This window comes from Nothoprocta perdicaria, unplaced genomic scaffold (genome assembly GCF_003342845.1).
Source record: "Nothoprocta perdicaria isolate Ctin4 unplaced genomic scaffold, notPer1 scaffold_103, whole genome shotgun sequence".
NCBI lineage: Eukaryota > Metazoa > Chordata > Aves > Tinamiformes > Tinamidae > Nothoprocta > Nothoprocta perdicaria.
The window spans coordinates 368,857-389,077 of NW_020454128.1; the positions used below are offsets into that span (position 1 = coordinate 368,857).

General features: G+C 40.9%; 1 protein-coding gene across 1 annotated transcript; it reads left to right on the forward strand.

Annotated features, from left to right (window-relative positions):
* Positions 1 to 204: 204 nt before the first annotated feature.
* On the forward strand, positions 205 to 18,853 carry GMCL1 (germ cell-less, spermatogenesis associated 1). Its single transcript, XM_026042837.1, has 14 exons — positions 205 to 404; positions 505 to 628; positions 3,513 to 3,609; positions 4,081 to 4,178; positions 5,049 to 5,161; positions 5,753 to 5,818; positions 5,985 to 6,069; positions 6,274 to 6,364; positions 6,825 to 6,965; positions 10,631 to 10,700; positions 14,924 to 14,999; positions 15,864 to 16,009; positions 16,224 to 16,311; positions 17,573 to 18,853. Exons 1-14 carry the CDS (start codon positions 205 to 207, stop codon positions 17,699 to 17,701), a joined length of 1,524 nt encoding a protein of 507 aa, XP_025898622.1. The 3' UTR covers positions 17,702 to 18,853.
* The last annotated feature ends 1,368 nt before the right edge of the window (positions 18,854 to 20,221 follow it).

Sequence of the window (20,221 nt, forward strand, 5' to 3'; positions counted from 1 at the left end):
CGCAGGCGCAGCTGTCCTCGCTCCGCCCCCTCCTCCGCGCAGGCGCACCTGTCCCCGCTCCGCCCCCCCGCCGCGCAGGCGCAGTGGCGCCGTGACAATGGCGGCCCGGGGCCGTTGCTGAGGAGCCGCCGCCGTCCCCCCTGCCGCCCCGCTCCGCTCTGCGCGGCCCCATGAGGAGGCGGCGGCGACCGGGCGGCGGCGGCGATGGGCTCGCTGAGCAGCCGCGTGCTGAGGCGGCGAGGGGGCGGCTCCCCGCGGGGCAACGGGGCGGCCGGGGACGGCGGCGGTGGAGGCGGGGAGGGCCGGGGCGGCAAGAGGAAGCGCGGCGGCGGCGAGGGGCCCGGTGACAGCGACAGCGACGGCGAGGCCGAGCGCGAGGAGCGGCTGCTCAACACGCCCCGCAGGTGCGGGGCCGGTAACCGGGGCGCTCGGGGGGAAGCGGTGCCCGCCGCGGCCAGGGCCGGGCTCGTGGTCGTGATGCGGCCCTGTCGCCCCGCGCCGCAGGAAGAAGCTCAAGAGCACCTCCAAGTACATCTACCAGACCCTCTTCCTCAACGGCGAGAACAGCGACGTGCGCATCTGCGCCCTGGGCGAGGAGTGGAACCTGCACAAGATCTACCTGTGCCAGGTACGAGCCTCTCTTTCCACGCCTTATTCCCCTCGATCGCAGCCAGCACTAAATTTTGATAAATAAGAAACTAGTTTGTAAGTGTGAAGTGTGAGTTTGTGTTTTTCTCCTAGCTCCTTCCCTTTATTTTTCTGCTGCTCAGTGGTCACTTCGTACTTCAATTTCTCTGGTTCTGCCTCCCTCCTGCCCAAATTTAGAGCCAACTTCTTTTAACCTCAGCTTATCTTTTGCAAAAGTGATTCAGGAAGCCACCTTTGGATGGCCCCAGGACACCTCCTCAGTGCCAAGCAAAAGCCAGGGCGTCTCCCGTGACATTAATGCTATTGCAGAGCAAAGAGAGCCCTTTGGGAAGGCGCCAGCCTCGCTCAGACTTGCTCTCCACAGGGATTCAAGTACCGGGAACTGRAGCAAAAGCCACTTGCTGGAGGCTGCCAGGCTGCCCCTGCCCCTGTCAGCTGAAGAGATTGGCTGCGTGATGCACGTGCTCTTGACCCACTGCTCTATTTGCCTGCTGACTTGTTCTTCGCTAATACAAACAGCGGCRGTCTTCTCTGCGCTCTGGTTCTGTGCTGACCTTTGCAGCATTGCTTTATTTATTTTTGGATTGAATAGATACCGTTATCTCTACACTCCGTTATCAGGCATAATGCACTAAGYCAACCACAGTACTTTATCTCTGAGCTATCCTAGATTGCTTATTGCTGCCTCCTTGCATTTGTTTTGTAAATATAACCCAAACAGAAATGCTTCAGAAACCATAGACATTATGGAAGTATCCATGTAACAAAGTATAGGGTTAGGATACTTGGATCCTTAAGTTTTCACCGAGCACATACACGAACTGATGTTGTGTGAACAATACTTATGGAGGCGCCTGGAAAAGTCGCACCATGTGTGTTTGTGTTTGGCTTGTCCAGCAAGATATCACTTCGATCCAGGCAAAAAAACTTTCAAGGTCATCAGGAATGGATGTAAATGGAGCAAGTAACTTCAAATGCTAGACCTGAAAAGATGTGCACTTCTTAGTTAGTAGAAGTCAAACACAAAGCATACTGTTATGAGCCCCAAGATGCAAATGCCAATACAAAATGCTCAGGCAACTGGTTGAATGTGGTGGTCAGCATCACAGATGACAGCAAAAGTGATTTTTTTGTCTTTTTTAATTATTGTTCTTATAAAGTTGCTGTTGTCTTTAATGTGGGTTAAATATTCTTGTACTAGCCATGGTGGGGGAACACTCATTACTTTATTCTAGGATGAAGAGGCTTTTTATTTGACAGACTTTAAAGCATTTTAAAGAAGTTAAAGGCAAAGAAACCATTCATGTATAGTAAAGATTTTTAGCCAGACATCAGTGCCTCTAGCTCAAAGTGRGTGAGTTTTTTGAGGAGAGAGAGCTGGCAGATGCAATTTTAATTATCCTTCATCTTTGACTCTATATCCAGCAGTAGGAGGATGCAGGTGAGTTGGACAGTTGATCTTGCATTGTACAACTTAAAAAAAGGAGGAGAAAAAAAAGCTGGTTAGTCCCTAGATTACTGCTGATGACAACATCTTTAAATTTCATGGTGATTCTGTTGTTGCTGCATCACAAGTTCCTGAAGGTAGTGAGTTGATGATTGAATCTAATACTGAAGTGCTTCTGTGGGTGCTTTTTAACATGGTTTGAAATTTTTAATTTTGTTATGCAGTGGCCTCCTTATGTAAATGATATTCACATGAAATGAAACTTCTTAGTTAAGATACTCATTGTTAGAATTCAGATTTCTGTTTCAGTGAGATTATGTAGTTAGAACTAAAATATTGCTGGAAGTTAGGAAAAAATGTATCTGTAGATAACTTTAATATTTCTCTGAAATCTCTAAAGCTCTTGTAATTATTTTCCAAATGAAAGTACTACAGTACATGTGCATAGCAGCTGTGAGAAATGGAGGACTAAAGATGTTTATTAAAATATTAAACTCCTCATCAAATAGAGGAGCTGGTCTACGAGTAGTTGGGTTATGACAAAACTAGTAGCCTCGTGAGACAAAATTAATAAAGTCCTGGTTTTGAGAGCAGAGTGGTATATTTGGTCATAGTTAAGGGATATGTTGAAGAAATAGATTTCTTTAGAGAATCAAGTAAACCAAAATTGGATTTCATACTTTTTTGTTGCCCAGAGTTGAAATGCTGGGTTAAGAGATTAGGGAGTGTGGTGCTGTACAAATAGACTTTATTTTTTTGATCTCTCAGGTAAACTTCAGTGAGTGATAGCATCTCAGAAAGCGCGCATCTTCTGCTCAGATGGAAACTCATGAATCCTAGTAGAGCAGTGTATTTCACTTCCTTTGGATGGAAACCTATCAAATTCTAGTTTTATATGCCTTTCACTTTATTATAAAAGGTATATTTACATAAATGGTGTATGTGTATGTGTCTTTGGTATGAGACCACAACTTTGTACATTAATTTGTATGTCTTGCATGCATTTTATTACTCAAACCGACATTTTCCTGTGCCTGCAGGATTTTTTGTTGGTTACATTTAAGAACTTCATTCTTGGACTAATTATATCCCATAGGTGGTGTGGTTTGTAGGAAAAGAGCTTATGCAGCTATTTTGGTCATTTAAATCTCTTTACTTAATCTAATTATAGACATGTGGCCTAGATTTTTATGTTTATTTCTAGTTTGAGAAATGGAGCATCTCTACTTAGTTCTTTCTGATGATAAAACATGTCAGAATTTTTAAGTTTATGAAAAAAATGCCACTCCCCTAATAATTTTGTTCTGCAATAAAGGTAAATATTAACAATCCTGGATTCCATGTGCTTCTTTGGATAGTTTTCATTTGAGTTAAACCATTTACCTGAGTTCTTTCCCCCTCCTCTTCCCTTATACAGTCAGGCTACTTTTCCAGTATGTTCAGTGGTTCTTGGAAAGAATCCAGCATGAACGTCATTGAGTTGGAGATTCCTGACCAGAATATTGATATAGAAGGTAGGTGGAAGCTTTTTGTTTGAACATAAATTCTGAAGGCAAAGACTAAGTCTAATCTGACATAACTACTTCAATATAAAAATCATTTATTAAAAGAAAAAAAGTAGTTCTATTTTTGAACTAGTAAATGAGAAACTCAAGAGAATGAGTTCTGCATAAAGTTTACTTTCTTTTCATCTGGTTTTATTGATCTTCCCATTGCCCCATGGAACAGCTTTGCATCTCTTTTGGAGTGAATGTTTTGTTCATTTTCCTTCAATGAAATGATCTGTATTTTATTAGCTAATGATGTGTTCCCTTTTATTGTGTGTGCATGCTTAGACTGGTTAATGTTAGCTTTTCCTTCCAACATCAGATGGGTAAGATTGTAGAGAATGCATGCACCAAAATGGTTTGGTTGTATTTAAGAATTCTTTTGGTCATCCAAACTCAGTCCAGGTTTCTCTGTTTGACAGTTGTACTTCTATTCAGCTCTACAGGTGGCTTTTGGCTCCCTGTACAGAGATGATGTGCTAATAAAACCCAGTCGAGTAGTTGCACTTCTAGCAGCAGCCTGCATGCTACAGCTTGTAAGTATTAAACATGAAATATCTAGATATACATTCTATATTTGTGTAGATATGTACATAGTTGTATGGTTTAATTTGCATAGTTCTATAATATACTTACATGCATATCGCTATAAAGAGATGGTTCTTAAATGTATATATGTGTATAAATTTAACAGTGCATGCATGTTCCTATACTGTGAACTATTTCAGCTAAATAAGTGAATCTTCTTTTTGTAGCAACATGTGACAAGAACAAACATAATGCAGTGGTTTTATTTGAAAATGCTATGATTAAGATTGAGCTCTAATACCAAGTGATGTGTTGAAATTTATGTCTAGATATGCATTAAATGTAACAATCTGTACTTTGCTGCTAAATCCTCAAGCTGTACCATTTGTTCTACCCAAAGGTATTGGCTGTTTTTCTTGCCTGTGATAGATGACGGGAATGACCTAGATAACTTTTTAAAGAATGTTCATTGAAATTTTCTAGATAGGAGTTTGCTGATCTGTGGTCTTTCCTCTGAAATAGTTTGTATAATATAATCTCTTGGATCAGAGTAGATTGCATTTAATGTGCTTTTAAATTAATTTCTGGATGTCCTTGGAAATACGCAGAATGTTCCAAAGAGATGGCTGTGCTTTTGAGGTGGTAGACTGCATCATGCAGTATCAGATCATCATGTTCTCTGCAGTCCAAGTATCTCTATACTTTTGACTCTGTGCTTGTTAAAATACTCTGCAAAAAAGATATTGGCGAAATTAATAGTATGTGTAACCTCACTTATTGTTCAGACATTGGAATTTGTATGAACGACACAATCTTTTACACAATACTGTTTAGAAATTAAAATATTAAATATTTGTGTTATTTTTTTCCTCCCACAGGATGGCTTAATTCAGCAATGCGGTGAAACAATGAAGGAAACCATTAATGCAAAAACTGTGTGTGGTTATTACAATTCAGCGGGGACATATGGGTTAGATTCTGTGAAGAAAAAGTAAGAATTAGTATCTCCAAGCTGCTTTATATATTGTTAGTGGAAAATGTGAATTTACAAGCAGTAAAACAATGAACAGGTTGATTCTGATCGGGCTTGGTTTTTTTTTGACTGACTTGTACTCTGCTCATGATACTATTTAGTTTTCCTGTTCTACTGTAATCATCTGTCTTAAAATTGATGTAGATCATAGTAGATATCGCTTATGCTGTAAAGAACTGTTACCAGAGTGTATTGATAACAACAACATATTTGGTCCTCAGCATGACAGTGACGTAAGTGTTGTTTAACTGTTATTTTATAGCTCTAGGCTGTAACTATTTAAGCTGAACATTATTATAAGTGGAAGGAATAAGTACACTATTGAGAGCAGAGAGTTAAGGTTAGTGCTGACTGCTTCCATATGCTGCACGAGTGCATTGAGCTTTTTTATGGCATTAGTTGAATCTGGATTAAGTTTTTCATTGCAGATTAGAGAGAATATAAATGCAGTTTTAACCTAGAACTTGACATAGAGGAGCTTGAGCAACTGCTGCAGAAATGTTGAAATATGCAGAAAACTGAGGTATTAATTCCTTGCTTTTAACCTAGGTGCCTTGAGTGGCTTTTGAATAACCTAATGACCCATCAGAGTGTTGAACTCTTCAAAGAACTCAGGTATTCAGGCTTCAGTTGGCTTTAGTGGCAGAGAGGTGAAGTACAACTTCTCCCAAAGTGAATAGCTTACCACAAATGAGCTTCTAGGCTGTGGATGTCTGCTTGCTGCTTGTGGGCGTCGCTGCCCTTGCTGTCTCACAGAACTCTTCCTGTTTTTTTCTTTCAGCATAAACCTCATGAAGCAACTGATCAGCTCCTCTAACCTGTTTGTAATGCAAGTGGAAATGGATGTGTACACTGCTCTTAAGAAGGTACTTGAAGAGGGTCTAGCTGTTGCTTTATGAAGCTGTACTATTGAGCATAACTTGGTTTCTAAAGTGATGAGAATTGTAGACGTTTTGGGATTGCTTGCCAATAGAACATCAGGAATTTTGTGGGAGTGACTGCATTATGCAAATGTTATTTTAATACTGCTATTTTAATAGTCTTTTACTAATGTTACTGCTTTTACCTAGTGGATGTTCCTTCAGCTCGTGCCTTCTTGGAATGGATCTCTGAAACAACTTTTAACAGAAGCTGATGCCTGGTTTGCCAGGCGTAGAAAAGGTAGGATCACTGGCGTGGCCTTGGACCACAGGTGGAGGGTGCAGGGGCAGGACAATGGGAAAGTCTTCCCCCATATCCAGACTCTATCCTCTTTTCTTTGGAAAGACTTGCCGCAGCTTTAGCTTCAATTTTCCTGTCATTGATTTTAACTCTTTTGTCTGCCTCCTCTGAAGTGATCAGGTGTGTTCACTGAACAGGTTTTGCATAATTAGGTTAAACTTTGTTTTTGGTCTTCTCCTGAGAAGACAGGTGCATTTCAAAAGAAGGTAAGTTTGGTCTAACATTTCTGCTGAAGTGGTTTGAATGTAAGTAACTTTGAGATCAAAAAGAAAAATCTGTCAGTTATTTTAAACTGCAAAATGTAATTTTCCTGTCCATAGTAACTTCCCCTAATGAACAAAGGGAAGTTCTGGAGAATATTTAGGAAAATAAATTGTGACACAAGTGTGTTGTCTTGCAGATTTTCAGGGTGACATTGCATTTCTGGAATCAGAACAAGGGTGTGCATTCCTGCCAGTATTCAAACACTTGAGATTGCAGTACATCATCAGTGACTTGGCATCGGCCAGAATTATTGAGAGAGATTATCTGATACCCTCAGGTGAGCAAATGATCGTATGCAAACGATCAAATTTTCTGTGTTTTCCTGGTTTGATTTATCCTAGAGTAATTGAGAAGAAAACACCTAGGTGTGTATAGCAGCCATACAGATCTACCTGATCACTCACATACTCATCTCTAAAGTCTGACTGGTGGCTGAAGTTTCAAGAGGAGCTGAATATTACATTTACACATGTAAAAGCTTTAGTATATGCACAGAGCTATTTCTCCTAATACTCTGAAATCAACACATAGTATTTTACCAACATTTAAATAACTCCACAGCCCTAGACACACAAAAACCTGTCTTTTAGGAGTACAGAACTTCCTGTGACTCAACTTGTGTCCTAACCATTATCATGTTTTTAAAAGAAAAGTACTTCTAAATAAAATTTGGAAGATACCTGGTAATGTAAACAAAAGCCCAAGATTCTGTGAACTCTTCTCCGCATTGAAAAACAAGTGTCTACTTTGCTAACAGATATTTAGGATATTTTTGGAGGTGACTAGATAGTTAAATAATCTGCTTTTGTAATTGTATTTGCATTTCACATTGTATAAAATACATTCTGCTCATTCTAGGTCCTGGTATTTTTTTCCCATAGAGTAAGATGCAGCTTAATTTGGCCTTTGATTAYTATTACTATTATTAAAGAAATAAAAAGCCCTGTCCTCATCTTGCTCTTGAAATCTGAGTGTGCAAATAAGCATTGTTCTTTGCTTGGAAGCTGAGAAAACCCTGGCTGTAGACTGAATAGAGGCAAAATGAGTTGTCAGGTTGGTATTTCAGCTGAAAAAGAGGTTCACTGTCATTGCTATATTTTTATTTAATCTGCCTCTTTCCCAGTTAAGTGTGGTCCTTGTGCTCTGTGTGTTGACTTCTTGCGCCCTGCCTTGGTTCCTTTTGCATTTGACTCTTGTTATTTTTCTTCCACACCTGACTAAGGATGCCCTTATCATGGCTAAATCCTAGCTTTAAGAAATAAAAGTTGTGCAAATGAAAGCTAGACAAACCACTATGAGAAAGTCTGGATGAAAAATTCAGTGCTATCACTGTTGAACTATCTGTTCATCTGCATCTCCGTGCCACTTATTCACAGGGGTAATTGCTAAATGTCAATTAAGGTAACTCTTACCGAGCTTTTTATCACTCTCCATTATTTGTATCTTCTTGATATCTATGTTATTCCCTTTGCCCATCGCTCTAGCTTTGGTTTGAATTCTTGCTACATGTAAATATTTGAAATTGATTTTGACTTCCATGTCATTCTGTAGAGCTAAAATTATTTTTCTCATCATTTCACACTTTTTTCCCCATGCCTTCCAAGCTGTCAACATCATGATACCGTAATGGCAAAGCAGATTTGTCAGGATCTTTCCTTTGAAGTTTGCTAGCCTGATCAGCCTGTTTGATCATTTTTAAACCATTTCCTTGCCATTTTGATCATGTAAGAAGTGTTGTTTTATTTGGCCTGCCCTTCTTGTACTGCTGTATCCTTCTTTTATTGTCAGAAATAGTGGTTTAGTTGCTCCGCAAGCTTGCACCCGGAATAGCCTTGAGCAAATCTCCCTCCCAAAGAATGTAGCTGATGAGAGCTGAATTATGATTACGATAARGATCATGAGTACATGTAAGTGGGTAGGGTCTTTCTTTCCCTCCCTTTTTTTAAAGACTGCAATCTGTAAGTTAATATAAACAGTTATTACTGCTTGAGTGCCTTGGCTATCTTTATTTGTAGTTGTGATATAAATTAATATCTAAATAGACTGAGGCAATATGAAGGAAATTTGGTTCTGCTGTGCTGTGAATATTTCTTGAAGTGTTCTTTGGACAGCAGATGGAGCCAGGGCATGATAGAGCAGCTGCCTGAGCAGAGGCACCGATGACTCTTGGCCATGGCTTGGTCAGTTATGTCCAGGAGGTGGAGCAGTTTGGAACACAGAGTCAGTGAGGATATTTTTTTATTTTACATAATCATACTAGAGGAATAGATCTGTTTTGTGGCATGTGGTATCTGATATACTCGAGTGATGTAAAATGTCAATATAACCAGTTTTACTAAGTGCTTTTAAGTTAGATTTTTGGTACAAATRTAAGTGCAAAGGTGCTTTCATTTTATAATAGAAAAAAAGATAGCTCTGGGAAAGGACAGTTTAAATCCTTACCTAATTTAATGACAGGATACAGGAGAATCTCATTCATTTCTGTATCGGCAAGTGAATAAAATGTTGCAAATGGCAATTTGCCAGGACTAGACTTGAATTGCTCTTCTGCCCCTTGCTGCTGCTGTTTTTCAGGACTGTACCGAGTAGACTTTCTTTAACATTTTACTGTGAATAGCACATAGACACGAAATCAAAACCCATGTATCTCTGCACATGCAGTAACGACACTTCTTAAATCATTAAGGAATGATTGCAACTTTGAGGCTGATAAATTTATGCTTAATGGCAAAGAGTAAGTAATTTTCACRTAGTTCTAAACATCAGAGAGCAAAATCTTTCATGCTTAAGCATTTCATAAGCCGTGCAAAAAGCTTATAATAGAGGCCTGGACACTTTGCAGGGTTACAGGGGCAAGTTGATTTACAGGAATTGTTGCATATGTGGCTAATGTGGGTAGAGTGTCTGAGGTTTCAACTCTACTTCTTCTTTTTAACAAAAAAGAAATAAAAGCTTTTAATTAAGAGAACTGTAGGAGAAGAGAGGGAAGCGAAACATCACATGGAGACCTTTGAATGTTTAATGAAATTGTGCAGTTGGGCTTGGACACACGGTAGCTTTTGCAATCTGCTCACATGTGTCGGGAGCCAACAGCTGTAGTAAGATGGGGAGCTTGGCTTGCCGTGTGAAAGGAGGGTTAGAGAAGTGCTAACAGTGTGGTTTTTGAATGGATTATTGCTTGCCAGCATCAAAAATCTGAGATGTTTGGGTGGTAAAGATGGAAATTTCTGGGTAGCTTGTGTGGTAGTTTAAAGCTTTTTGATTAATTTAAACTAAATTATTCTCTAGCAAGATAGAAGGTATTTTGAATAATTGAAAGAAAGATGTTCTTAATATTTTATGCTCTGTATGCACGTAGCCCCTGCAAGAGGAGCAGAAAACACTAGACTAGAGATTCCCAGTGAATTTTTTTCTCTTTTTTTCTTTTTTCTAAGTATGTAAAAGATGCATCCATAACATGTCTGTAAGTGAAAAGTTCATTATTCTTCTTCACCTGGTAACTTGTCAGCATTTCCGAACACTAATTCCCTTCTGATGCTTCCAGATTAAGAGGTGAAATTAGCAGATGTTTTATTTGAAATGCAGAAAACAGGATTTTCTTCTAAGGACTTGCTAGCCAGCTCTTAGTTTCACAGAGCTTTGTGTGTTGAAGAAATAATCTCTGGAGTTGCATTATTTGGGGGAATCCTGAGGGCTTCATGGGATGAAAACAGTCACTTAGTGCTAGTTATTCAGTTTGATCTGTGTTGCCTCTGTGATTGGGACTTGAAGGTGAATTAACCTTCAGCCCTCCAGGTGGGCTTGCATAGGTCGTCCAGTTAAGAAGTATGAACTTGTCATTGCAATGTAATTTTATTCTTGTATTTCAAATGTTTATAAACATCCCTGTTCCCAGCTCCAAAGAACACACCGAGTTTATTTATTTATTTATTTTACTTTTAGAATGGCTGTCTTCTGTTTACAAACAGCAGTGGTTTGCCATGCTCAGAGCAGAACAAGACAATGATATTGGGTAGGTATATTACAGGCTTTCCTTTCTTTCTTTCTTTAAGTAGAAACCTTCCCTTGACATAAACGCCAAATGGTAAATACAGTTTACATTGAAATAGGAGGGGGGGATGCATATCTCAGTGGTTTTAATCTCATGTTCTCTGTGGGGCCACCTTCCCTTGGGCTGGCTGAGCTCCTATCTTTTAAACAATAAAACTCTAGGAAAGTTGTCACTTTTATAAGAGATAAATATTTTTTGTTTGTGTGTTTGTGGTTTATATTGTTTTATATTGGTTAATACCGATTGCTGGAACACTGCTTTGATGTGTTTAGGCTGTGAAACTAGTAATTTATTAACCTTCCATTGTAAAGAGTTTATTAGAAAAGACTTCTTATGGGTCAGTAGTGTTGGGGGTGGGATTTTTTTTTTTTTTTTTTTTTTTGTCCCGTCTTCTTCGTCTTTGGATGGGGTAGGCAAAAGCATGTGGAGTGGGCAACTGTTGTGGTATAAAAGGCAATTTGTCATTTGGGTTTAGGCAGAGATAAGTGTGCAGCAACCTTTGCCCCTGCCTCTCCCATCCTGGGGCAGCACCTACAGCTTTTCTGATGCTGCATCTTCCACTGCTATGACCTTATTCCCTCCATAATGCTCTCGGTTTACATCCCACCTGTACATCCCATTGCACGGCTACCTGGGCACTGAAGGCGCCTGCTGGCACGCGGGCTTTGGCTTTGCTGCCCCGAACACGCGCACGCACCCTGGTGTCCCGTAGCAGCCTGGCACAGAGGGCACATTTGGGCTTCCTGAGCACGTAGCAGGCGAGGGCTGTCGCGGTGGCTGTTTACTTAATGCATGTTCAAGGCACGTGATGAGAAACTGTTTCGCTTCCTTCCTCTTGCTCTTTGCCACATCACACTGGTCTCTTTCTAAGGCCCGAAACCAAGGCAGAATGGGACTGAGGAAGGTGACCTTGCCGTTGTTTGCCTTGGTATTTTAGCGTGTTTTGTGGAAGATATTTGGCAGGTTAGGAAGCTGTGTTCTGTTTATTGCCTTTAAAAAGATCAGTAAACTTATTCCCCAATTTTCTTTGATCGGTTCTGTTAATCCAATATCTGGTGTTACTGAGATGAGCGTGCTCCATTGCAGAGCTATGCTTAATTTATTAAATCCAACCTAAAAAGCCTAAGAATTGCTGCCCTGAATTTCACCAAAGGGCATGCAGTCTGTGACAGTGCTTAATGGTAAATAATTATATATGTCCTATCGCCTTTATGTGTAATTGAAGGGAGGTTGTTCTCTTTGTGTGTTTTTCTGGCATTGAGTAGTTCAAGATTTTTCCATGTGGAGATTTTAGCTGGATCATTACTAAACAGCACCAATAGACCTGTTTTTATATGTTTTATGTATGTCCAGTTCTCTTTTGAAACAATTTAAAATTGACTCCAAGCATCCTTTGTCAGCATCTTCTATAGTTTAATTCTGGGTTATATTCCTTAATTACTTACTTTTGATGGTTTTCATATATCAGTCCAAACAAAAAACCCAAATTCTTTATTATTCTTCGGACGTTAGATCTTTAACAGTGGTTTTCTTTGGCCAAAGCAGTGCTTTAGAAAATGGTAAAGGCGAAGAACATAATCCTGAATCTCTTAATCTCTTCTAAAGTTCCATGTAGGGTGCTCATAGCTTGTTTTTGATAGTTTTCTCTTGTGGGGGGAAAACTATAATGCTGCTGTCTGTATCTAACAGTAGAAGATCATATGTTGCACCTTCTGGCTCTGACATTCTGGCTTACCACATGAGAATCACAGGTAATATAAAAGTGAGTTTCACGAAGCCGTCAAAGCCCTGACACAAGAAAAGACTTCAGATTTGTTGGGTTTTGCTGCCTTTCAGTAGTTCGCTGTAAGGCAGTGAGAGTATTTTAATTGCCAACCATCTGTTTTATGTGCTGCTGAGAAGTGAGACACTGTACAGAACTGAAGTGGAGGTGACAGGCCACGACACGAGCTTCAAAATCAAACACTCGCGTGTTCAGCTACATCAGTGATGATTTCACTGGCTCCTGAAATGAGCAGTGTCTCTTCAGGGCCTTTTATCTTTGGTGCTYGTCTTTTTTGAGTGTGTATATACATACATATATATATATATAAATATATATATATATACACACATACATGCCTGTGAACACGTTCTCTGGAGTTAAGTGGAAGCAAGATGCTCTATAAAGGTACTTCCCTTTAATTTCTTTGTAAGCAGCTCTGTTGCAATGCTGTTCTGTATTACCCAATATGTGAATGTTTCTTCTATTTCTGAGATAACTTCTCTCTTCTGCTTGCAAGCAGTATTGATGCCCTGTAGCGAGATGCCAGTGGCTCCTAACTGATACCCTAAAAGGGGAGAGATGCAACTGTTGCTTTGTGCTCAAGCAAGTATTTGGGGGATTTAATTAACCTGGAGMTAGAAGAAAAACACATGAAGGTTCTCTAAGCCCATTTTCTTATCCAGCTCTGCTGTCCTTTCTCTCACATGTGATGCTTATATTTATACATTTATATATGTGTACATTGCCTGAGTTTTTCTCTGTAGACTGGGGTGCAAATTTGCAAGCTGAGCAAAACATGAACTGCAAGTGCCCCTGAGCTGAAGTTCGGCTCTGTGTTCGTGTCTGACCTGGTCGAGCCCAATAGCGCCTGCGTAGCCCCAGACTGCTAAACGGGAAGTTAATTTGCTTTAAAGTGCACGGTGCTCTTCACTCTTTTGACAGCCTTAGAGAGGGGAGAAAAATGTCTCTCTTCTACGTTAAATAGTTTGCATTTAAAAGGATTAAATGTGCTATTCTTCGAACTTTGAGACTTTGTTTTTGCTGTAATGCTGGAATCTGTGACTTTGAAATGTAGCTGCTTTGGGTTTACATATTTGCACTCAAAGTGGATCATTTATTTTTCCACAATTAAACATTTGTTCCTATGACAGGTGGGCGACAAATCTTTTAAGCCCATGACTGGAACGGTTCCCTCTCCGGCTGCGTCTTGGCAGCGTTTTAGGAACGAAACAGAATAACTTGCCTCTTGGCTGTGCGTGCAGTGGGCTCCTCTAGGTGCTTAAGGGCAGAAAGTTCTGCATCTTCTGAAGCTTTTCAAGGAACTAAGGAGGGGGGAACACTAATGTCTGCCTCGATTGTGTGCTCGTGTTTTTGTGATTTATTAAACGGAAATGAATCTTTTATCACTACTGCCGAATGTAGGTCAGTTACATAACCAGGTTGGTTAGAAGATGCGGAAGAAACGTGCAGGAGCTTTCTGGGCTGATTTGGTTAGCACGATTAGCTGATTTGCTTAACCTGCTCATGAAATTTGTGATCTTCCAGGTTTCGTTTTTACAGAAATGGGGGGGGAAAACCACACAGTGGGTTTGTCCATAAAAGCTGTAGCCATGAGTTCCCGTGCTGCGTTTGGAGCAGGAAAAGAAGACATGCTGCATTTCTGCTTGCTTATATAGCTAAAAGTACATTTTTTTTAGTGTGGTGGCGTTTTAATGTAATGTGTGGAGGGATTACCCTTTACTGTGATTTACACTACCCAATTTAAACATTTGTCCTCAGTGTAATTTGAAGACTTGCTGGCAATGGTTGCTTATGTGGTTGGTGATGTAACCACTATTAAAATTGAGTGAGTAACAACACCTCTCAAATTGGGCTGCGCTGGAGCTGCGAGGGAAGCCGCCGTGCGCGGGACGCTCGTGCTGCCGTGGTCTGCAGAAGCAAGGGGCCTGCGTCCCTTGGTGCTCACTCAGGGCTGACCTTTTTAGGCAAGTTGCATAAGCAGCGGCTTGAGAAATCGCCGCCCGGCTCCTGGGGGGGCGTCTGCCCGGTGCAGAGTCCTGCCAAGGAAGTCGGAGCGCTGCCTTTAGAAAGGTTGTTCTTTCCGAGGGCGATTGCAGAACGCAGCTTGTTGCGACAGCTGAGCACAAAAATAAAAAGTGCCCTTCTACCCTGGAAAGATGCCTGTGCTACGCCTCGATTAAGCAGGGCTTTTACAATCTGATTTATATTGCAGTTTTGTGGAACTGCTTCATAATCATAGGGTAGTTCAGGTCAGAAGGGAGCTGGGGAGGTCATCTGGCCCAGCCTCTGCTCAGAACAGGGTCACACCAGGTTACCTGGGCCTCTTGGTCATTCCCACTTGAAAGTAGCATAGAAAGGTGTTTAAATGTCCTTAAAGTTGCACCTTTTATTTTTGTAGGCCTCAAGAAATAAATAAAGAAGAACTGGAAGGAAACAGCATGAGGTGTGGTAGAAAACTTGCAAAGGATGGTGATGTAAGTACAGCATGTGGCTTGCTTTTTGCATAGCTGACATGTCTTGGGCATGTTAGGTATTTTCAAAACACACAGGTCTTAATTGTCAAACTGCATCAAAAAGATGTAATGGAGGTGATGCATTAGAGAAACTGCTTTGTTCTCTCTAAAAGAGTAAAAAAGCCTGCTGTTTCGGTGATGAGTAAGAAATTACTGTTTTAATTTTGGTCTTGCATTACAAACGAGCCCATATTTGGGGAGGAGAAAAAAAAAAAAAAAGACTTGTGGAGTGCAAAAGGCGGAAATAGGGACGTGGCCTGTCATCCAAGATCTGTGAAATACGTGCAGCTAAGATGTGGCTCGGTTCACCAATGACTGTCTTTCCAGAGCAGCAAAGGAAGTTTTTCTAGTCATGYGGTTTACTAGCCACTGTCTGAAGCCCCGTGTGTTCCATGTGCGCGTGCCTTAGGTGACAGGCTCATGGGAAAACTAGGAAGCATCGTCTTGTTCCCGCTGAAGTCACTGGGAATAAGGATGTTTTCCTCAAAGGAGAGCGGTACATGTGGATGGGGCCAGCAGTTGCTCAGAAATACCACACTGATTACCAGAAGGGAGAGGCATGTTGTATGCATGTACATTAAATGTCTTTTCCCAGCGGTGGATATTAAGGTTCTCTCTAACCCTGTGTCTGAAGGGCTGGCAGCTGGAGTGGCTGCCTGTGTAGATGTCTGTGTTTCAGTTAGGTTGGCAAGAAGCCGCCTGCCTCTCTGTAGCCGAGAGTCCCCTCCCCAAGCGCCTCCGTTTCACTTGTTGAAGTGGCACTTATGTTTCCTCCTGTAGTAAGCAAATACTCATGGCGTTACCATTTTCCACCTGTGTTCTCAGTACTGCTGGCGATGGACTGGATTCAACTTCGGCTTCGACCTCCTTGTTACTTACACAAATCGTTATATCATTTTCAAGCGAAACACGCTGAATCAGCCGTGCAGCGGATCAGTCAGTCTGCAGCCTCGCAGAAACATAGCCTTCAGGTACCAAATAACCAAGAAGCCRGGCTCTGCGGCGTGCCCTCAAGTCTGTTGCCCCAACAAAGTGKTTTTTTCTTCCCTTTTCTTGCAATTAATTTTGTTGCCGCAAAGTTAGTTACGTTTCAAAATGTTATTCTCCTTCCTCGGGAGAAGCTTTTTGTMGTGAAAAAAATTAGTTGTGGGAGATGAGATGATTAAACTGTTGTTAAACCCCTAGGTTACGTCTGGCCTCTTTTGATAGCAGTGGGAAAATCATTTGCAGCAGAACAACAGGATATCAGATCCTAACCCTTGAGAAGGACCAGGTATGTTTGGGTTTTTAATTCATTGAACTTGCAATTAGTTGGTGTCAAAAGCTTTTTTAAAATGCTAGGAAGTCAGCAGTACTTTTGAGAAGTTTTTCTTCCTTGCTGTCGTTTCTTATGGAATTTCACAAGCTTCCTTTATAGGTAATGGAAGGTTAGAGTGAATTTGTGAAGTGCAAGTAGAGCAGGACACTTCAGACTTTCTTAGGGTTGATTTTACTTATGTTAGTGAAATCGGTTCCTATGGTGCTGCTTCAGACTGCTGATAATTTACCCTTCTTCTAAACAGCTGCTTGCTCTCCCMGACTTTCCACGCTGGTGAGTTAGGTTCCATCTGGCAATATTTTGGGTATAAAAAAAATATTTTCTTTATCATTTATGGATAGCCAAGACCAAGAGCAGGTTGTTGTGCTAAAGTGTGTAATTAAAATTGGTGCCATTTTTGAGAAAGTAGTTTTTAGTAAATAGGAACTCTTCAGGTTTCCTTTTTAATCATTATGTTACAATATAGTAGTCAGTATTGAGTAACTACTGCATGAAGTTTGGACTTCTCCTTATTTGGAGCTGGCCTTTATTTGAAGAATGTGCACGTTGAAGACTTAATGTCTGCATATTGTTCAAGGCTGGTATTTACTACTGTAAAGTTTATTGCTATATTGTTACTGGTCATCAGGCCCCTTAAATCCTCACGAGCAGTGACATKAAGATGGCAAGGGCATGGAAATGTTCTCTTGGTAAATATGGTCCATACTATGGGACTATTTTGCCATCCCAGAACTAGTTCCTAGGGTAACAAGCAAAAAAGTCTTGCCAAGAAACCATGATTTGTCTTAAAATCCTGTTACGGAGTGCACAATTTGTTAAATGTGGTGAAAGTGATAGTGACAGAGAAGTCTGCTTTTCTCTCCGGCTTGCTTTGGGAGGTAAAGGTTGCACAGTCCCTTTTTTACAGTTGGTAATCCTTGACGCAGAGGGATGGAGGCAGTGAGACAAAGGGTTATTACCGGGTTGAGAACACCTTATCAGTGTGGGTGTTGTAAAACACCTGCTTAACGTAAAGGAGAATGATTATCTTGAGCTAGCTTTGGCTTATTATTTTATATGTACATAGTAACTGGAATTGTAGAGAATGACTATCGATCACGTGCATTCTTTTGTGGCTAATATGCCACTCGGCGGATTGCCTGTTTCCCTGTTGTGCTTCCTGTAAATTTGAATGTTATCACTTACCCTAAGAACCTCCCCTGTGTTTGCTTTACAGGAGCAAGTGGTCATGAATTTGGACAGCAGACTTCTCATCTTCCCACTCTATATCTGCTGTAACTTCTTGTACACGTCGCCAGAGAAGAAAACGGAGAGTGAGGCACTGCTAGAGAATTCAGAAAGCTGAGACCTCCTCGGTGGAATATAGTAGCACTTCTCTAACTTTCTATGCCCTGCTTTAAATTAAATGCCCTGCTGACGCACAGAGCTATGACAAGGGAAAAAGAAAAGGCCTTACACTGTAGCAAATATATATGGCTGTTCTGCAGCCTCAGTATACTCCTATGCATACCTGAAATGATATAGGCCAAAACTAGTTATCTCCTATTTGTTCTTTTATTTTTTTAATCTTTCTGTCTTGCATTTTCAGACAGTAGCCATTCCATGTTTTATTTCTGTTTCTCTGGGCAAAATCTGAGCCAAATTGGAAATAATGAATTTGTGTGAATGGCATTACTAGCTTACCTTGTAAAATCTCAAGCACACATGGTAGCCTCTGTGTGTGTGTTTAGTGGTTTAGGTTCGGTTGGTTTGGGTTGTTTTGGTTTTAATAACTGATCTGTAAATACCAGAAACATCATCTGCTTAATTGTGTCCTTTTTCATCAGGGCCAGATACATCTGTGTAAATATTGCCTGTCAACTTTTGTTAGTCATTTAAGTGTTTGTACAGATTTTCGGAGTTGCTTGGTTTTAAGCCTTTATTACATCTCATTAGATATATCTTTCCTTATTGCTCTTAGGCCTTTTATTTTTAATGTTATGTGGAAAAAAACTTTCCTTTTTTTTTTTTTTCTTAGCAAATGAATTTTCAGTTGAGGATATTCAGAAGTGATTTTTTTCCAAGTACTGAGAATTCTCTAATGGACTAACTGTTATTTAAGTCTATTATACAGCAGCAGCTCACCAAGGATTCTACTGAATCCTTAATGTACTCATGTAAACCAAATACCATTTTTTTAAACTCTTTTCATTTTTGGTGGCTTCTTTTAAATGTTACATTGGGAATCTATCCTGCTTTAGCTCAGGAATCTGTGACCTTTGAGTGCCTTTCRAGTCGTATGTGTTAACACAAACTTCACATCAGTTAAGCGAGGTCACAGGCTCCACCATGAGAGCTGGGAACAAGGGATTCATTCTGAGTTGGTTTAATGAACCAGTCAAGAGTAAGAGGTACATTGTATTAGTTTTTTTGTATGTATTGGTTGGTTTTTATGTTTCTCTACTGCTATTTTGAATTCTTACATGAGGATTTTTGGATTCAAAGTGAGAATTTTGCCTCTTTAGTAGCCTATTTTTTTAATGTTGTCAGAAAGTATAAAAACCCTTTGTACTTTATAACAAAGATAAAAAAAAAACAGTGTTAGATAAGATGGGAAAAAAAGGCAACTTGCGAATAAATGATTTCAAATGGCATAGTTATCAGTGTCTATCCTTTTCTGCCTTAAATGGTGTTTTGTGTTGGATGCTGCCAGTGAATGCCCTTCTGCCTAACACGTTAAATCTCTCTCTTTGGAGCAGAGCAGAGGAACGTTAAGGCTTTCACCTAGCACAGCACCCAGCTTAGGTTTTTGCCAAGACCAAAATGGGGCCAGAGGGGCCGGTGCCCTTCCTAAGGGCTTGGTGAGGGGCTGCAGGGCAGGGCACAGGAGGGAGAGGAGCACGAACCCCCCCGAGCACATCACGACTCGCTCACAACACGTGTTGCTTTTTGCTCTGTTTTATTTGTCACTGACTAGGAGCAGCAATGGTGGCCAAGGGGAGCTGAGAAGTACAATACCACACTCGAGAAAACGGTATGTAAAATACAAAAATAAGGAAGCCTATATATATAGATATATAATTGCTGTCAATTACTAAAAATAAATATTGTAAACACTGAATTACAGAACATCAGATGAAACTACAGTCACTCATTTCTGCTAGCAGCCGAACAGTCTTTGGCTTTATGTAACGCGCCCTGCCCTGCGTGGAGCCCGCAGCCCCGCTAGGATGCGGTTCCTGTGTTTGCAGCCCACGAGATGCCAGGCTCTTGCCTTTGCCCTGGCAAAGAGAAGAGCTCTCCCTTCGATTGGGAGCTGGCGCGGGGGGGCAAAGTGCATCTTAATGGCTCAACTCAGCAAGCGCAAAGCCGTCCTACTCCCGCAGAGCAGCCCTTCCGAAGACCCAGGGCCAAGAGCATCGTCTGTCCCGCCTCGTCTCGCTCTCCCTCTCGCTTTGCTCTTCCCTTCATAGCGATATTCAGGATCAGTTCTTCCYTTATTTATTTTAAACGCACACACATGACATCCCACGGGAATGGGTAGCTCGGAGGGTGCAGGCGGCCGYGCAGCGAGCAACCCTGCAGCTCCTCCTCGCCCTGGACCCAAGGCAGGTAAAAGCATTTCTGTCCCAGCTCTGAAGCAGGCGCAATGCTGCTCTTCCCCAGAAAGCATCATGCACAACTGCTTGGTATCAGATTAGAGGATTTCTATGTCATTTTTTTCTTTTAAAAAAAAAAAAACAATTATTTAACATCTACGCCTTCCACTAAATTTCTTACATTATTGCTACATACAGCCAGGCTTTGTTAGAATTACTCTGAGGCTTGTAAAAAAATAAGCATTTGAAATGCCAAAAGAAGAATTTTCCTTTAAAATTGTGCTACT